This window comes from Poecilia reticulata, linkage group LG2, assembly GCF_000633615.1.
Source record: "Poecilia reticulata strain Guanapo linkage group LG2, Guppy_female_1.0+MT, whole genome shotgun sequence".
NCBI lineage: Eukaryota > Metazoa > Chordata > Actinopteri > Cyprinodontiformes > Poeciliidae > Poecilia > Poecilia reticulata.
In genome coordinates, this window is record NC_024332.1 from 12,109,435 (window position 1) to 12,113,809 (window position 4,375).

The 4,375-nt window shown below is 41.0% G+C and overlaps 1 protein-coding gene across 1 annotated transcript in view; it reads left to right on the forward strand.

Moving 5' to 3' along the window:
* Positions 1–4,375, forward strand: part of gdap2 (ganglioside induced differentiation associated protein 2) — a 48,697-nt gene that overhangs the window by 7,746 nt on the left and 36,576 nt on the right. The window contains exons 3-5 of the mRNA XM_017309027.1: positions 2,286–2,425; positions 3,108–3,263; positions 3,391–3,411. Of these exons, the coding sequence (XP_017164516.1) occupies positions 2,286–2,425; positions 3,108–3,263; positions 3,391–3,411 (317 nt within the window). The remainder of the gene's footprint in view (positions 1–2,285; positions 2,426–3,107; positions 3,264–3,390; positions 3,412–4,375) is intronic.

A 4,375-nucleotide genomic window follows, 5' to 3' on the forward strand; every position in this document is an offset into this window, starting at 1 on the left:
GCTTGTTTTAAAATGCCTTTAGTTTTTACTGAATAAGAATCTTAGGCTTTCTACACATGTAGCTAGATCTTTATTAAAATTAAAATGTCTGCCACATTGTTTGAAAAAATAACATCGTACACACTGGATTGGTTTAGGAAAAGTGTTCATCCACACAAACCCACTGAATTACACCACCGAGCGTTGTTTTAAACATGCCAAACCCATAGGGGGCGCTGTAGTGCAAAGCTAAAACCTGTGCCAGTCGATCACAATCCACCAAAACAACCACAACTTCCTGTTAGGAGTTAAAAATGGCGCCAGGAGATTMATTTGTGTGGCCAGACAGAAAGRTTAAACTACATTTTCTTATTATAAAATTAGTAAAACTAAAGATGGTGTCAATTTGGACGCCATCGAKTGGGATTTATGGAGGTTGAACAGCAGTGTGCCTCCATGTTGGGCTTCTAAAAACAGGCAAAAAACATCTGGACTGTCACACGTTTACCTCTGAGTCTACGGTTTTTAATGTCCACACGCAAATGAGGAGGATTCTCAAATTTAAACTGAGAGTTTACATGTGGATGAAAAGACAAACCCCATAAAAATCTGTTCGGCTTCCCAGATATCCGGCTGCGTGTGGACTAAGTCCCAAGTCTAACCATGCTGTACTTCTAATATTTGCCTGCCTTATTACATGAATTAAAAATGACCCTGAGGTTTGATTGCAGCGAGATTCTTTGCAAACAAACCTGTGAAAATGTTTTTGTTTCTTTCTTCTATCCCTTGCAGAGAACAGTCGATGGCGTCTGTCGGCTTCKGTGTGGTGACCACAATCAAAAGAGGCTATCCGCTGGAGGACGCTGCACACATCGCTTTCAGTAAGGCCCGTCCAGAAGCGTTTGTCTCTTAACACTTTGAGGGAAACGCAGACTCTTCTCCTCTTTTGGTCTGTACTGGTGTAACCGTGTGGCTTAACGGACATGTTGTGACAGAGGAAATGGAAAGTAAAGGAGTTTAAAAGGAACCACACCCAAAAACTACAACCACTACCTGCCAGCGGCAGCAATACATTCCACACTGGATTGAGTGAGTTGGTGACAAGTTACTGGTACTGGTTCTGTTACCTGTCGCGGAAAGAAGTCATGTGACTTTGAGCTCAGTGGAAAGGAGAGAAAACATCTGGGTGCTGACAGCTAGCAGGCTAGTCGACTCCACAATGAATGTTTTGGCCGTTTCTGGCGATTTAAATCAGGCTGAAAATGTTCATATCAGTGAAACTCTGTTAGTTTACGCCAACAGTGTTTTCATCAAGCGTTTTTATGTGCTTTTTGAAGTATTGCATTAAAAAAGGTTGATTTAAAATGGCAAAATTCTAAATAACTTTCACAAAAAAATGTTTTTACGCTAACTTGAGGTGGTTTTTGGCTTTTCTGAAAAAGATTTGATTCGCTTAATGGGAGATGGAAACACATTTGCCAAATAACCAAATACTCTCTCCCACTGGTGAGTCTCTGCCTTACCAGGGGCACAAAATTCAGAGACGTATGGTYGGTCCATGCTGGCGTTATTACCGCCATGCATAACGTCTACATCTGATTAAATCATGCTTTGTGCAGAAGCCTGGTTGATTCGCTCCAAACCAGTAGATGGAAAAGCACCTATCTGTTTTTGTTTTGGGGTTTTTTTGCTCAAAAATTTCATGAGAATTGGATGGGAACAGCAATTAGCAAACTCACTAGTTTCAGCCGAACAACATCTGTGTTCCTGAGTAAAGCTAATGTTAGCTCACCTTGTTGGCAGTATTGATCTGGTAATTTAGCTGCGACTCATCAGGCCTCTGACCCCAACAGGAATGGCAGAAACTTTTAAATTTCTTATCAGANCCCCTGATAAAGTCATTATTGTGAGTGTACACATATGTTTGAAGTTTGTTGTGTGTGTGGATTAGAGCAAAAACACAATAAATGTGACMTTGTGAACTGGAAAAATCAGTGAAAGTGTGTGTTGCACAGTCATTGCTCGCTGGAAAAATAGCTGGTAAAAAATGCACCATTAAAAGCCCATAGGTAACGTTGAGTTCATGTCCACTACGAAGGTGTGCAGAACAGTTTGTMCCTCTTAAGATCAATTTAGTAAACMCCATGCAAAGATGGTTTTTTCTCCCTTCCTCTGCAATCATTTTTCATCCTTTCTTTACATGCATGAGGAGATGTTTAATAATCCTTTGGTCAGGAGAGACTGAATCTTCACGCCTTGACTGTCCGAAGGAAATCTAAACGACTGTTTTGATTCTGTTTTCACAGCACCGGGGACGTCGCCCTGCTGAACTGCACTGCCATTGTGAACACCAGCAACGAGTCGCTGAGYGACAAGAATCCAGTGTCGGACAGCATCCATCAGCTCGCCGGGCCTGAACTGAGGGAAGAACTCGTGAAACTCAAAGGTAGAGCCGGAGGGGAGAGCAACGGAGAGGATGAAAATAAACCAAGAGCCAGGAGACAAAGAGGCAGAAGCTTCATATGGAGATCTGTACCTATAGAGCTTATTTTAGTCCTGTTGAGGTTTTATGTGATAGACCAACACAAAATAGATGCACCGGCCGGATATTAATACCGATATTGAAAACAATTCCAGATCAGGTATCGTTGAGAATGTGACCGATCTCTAYGGGCCGATCTATTCAGTCTAATTCTATGCTTTACTATTTATTTTACATCATATTTAAGATTCCTAACGGCACCTTCTGAACCGTTTGAGAGAATTTGCAGTTTATTTTTACGTTTGACCAAAATAATMAATCTATTGTCTCAGTTTCTTTATTATTTATTTTACATTRGCTGTTATACTTCTGACTGAACAGATTAAAGTTGTGTWATTTTTACATGTTTCACCAGGCTTGTGAAGCTATTGGTGTATTTAAGTGCTGTACCGGTGCAGAGTTATCAAATAGGAAGAATAATTCAGTACATTTATTTATATGTTTTTTAAAAAGAAGAAATGATTTAAGTCAATTTAGCGCTGCTTTCCTGTATCGGATTGTTATCGGTGTCGGTATCAGAAGTGAAAACGGTGAATCCCTGTGTTTTTGTGAAGCAGAAGTTGAATCTGGTGTATTTTGTGTGCAGGATGTCGGACCGGCGAGGCCAAGCTGACCAAAGGCTTCAACCTGGCGGCGCGGTTCATCATCCACACGGTGGGACCGAAGTACAAAGCCAAGTACAGGACCGCAGCGGAGAGCTCTCTGTTCAGCTGCTACAGGAACGTCATGCAGCTGGCAGCGTAAGACCCAGCAGCTAATCAGTCCGTCTGATCCGGGCCAGCTTCCTTACCTCTGGTTCCATCTGGCTGGGAAACGGCCCGGAGCGATGCCCAGGCCTTCACTTTGGTTGAACATTTCTCTCCTCACAGATGTGACCTGGTGCGATAAACGTGCWTTTTCTTTTCTTTTTCAAAGAAAGCAAATCTAGTTCTTCCAGAAATAACACAATTAAAGCGTTGGATCATTAATCAAATTTGCAGCTGTTYTGGCTTTTAAAGTTGAAGTGAAAGCACAATAAACTTAGAAAGTTTAGAAATTAGAATGTTAGWACGTGAAAAGCTACTCAGATGTTCCCTCTTTTCAGAAAAACACAAYCTTTTAAACTTRGCTTGTTTTAAAATGCCTTTAGTTTTTACTGAATAAGAATCTTAGGCTTTCTACACATGTAGCTAGATCTTTATTAAAATTAAAATGTCTGCCACATTGTTTGAAAAAATAACATCGTACACACTGGATTGGTTTAGGAAAAGTGTTCATCCACACAAACCCACTGAATTACACCACCGAGCGTTGTTTTAAACATGCCAAACCCATAGGGGGCGCTGTAGTGCAAAGCTAAAACCTGTGCCAGTCGATCACAATCCACCAAAACAACCACAACTTCCTGTTAGGAGTTAAAAATGGCGCCAGGAGATTMATTTGTGTGGCCAGACAGAAAGRTTAAACTACATTTTCTTATTATAAAATTAGTAAAACTAAAGATGGTGTCAATTTGGACGCCATCGAKTGGGATTTATGGAGGTTGAACAGCAGTGTGCCTCCATGTTGGGCTTCTAAAAACAGGCAAAAAACATCTGGACTGTCACACGTTTACCTCTGAGTCTACGGTTTTTAATGTCCACACGCAAATGAGGAGGATTCTCAAATTTAAACTGAGAGTTTACATGTGGATGAAAAGACAAACCCCATAAAAATCTGTTCGGCTTCCCAGATATCCGGCTGCGTGTGGACTAAGTCCCAAGTCTAACCATGCTGTACTTCTAATATTTGCCTGCCTTATTACATGAATTAAAAATGACCCTGAGGTTTGATTGCAGCGAGATTCTTTGCAAACAAACCTGTGAAAATGTTTTT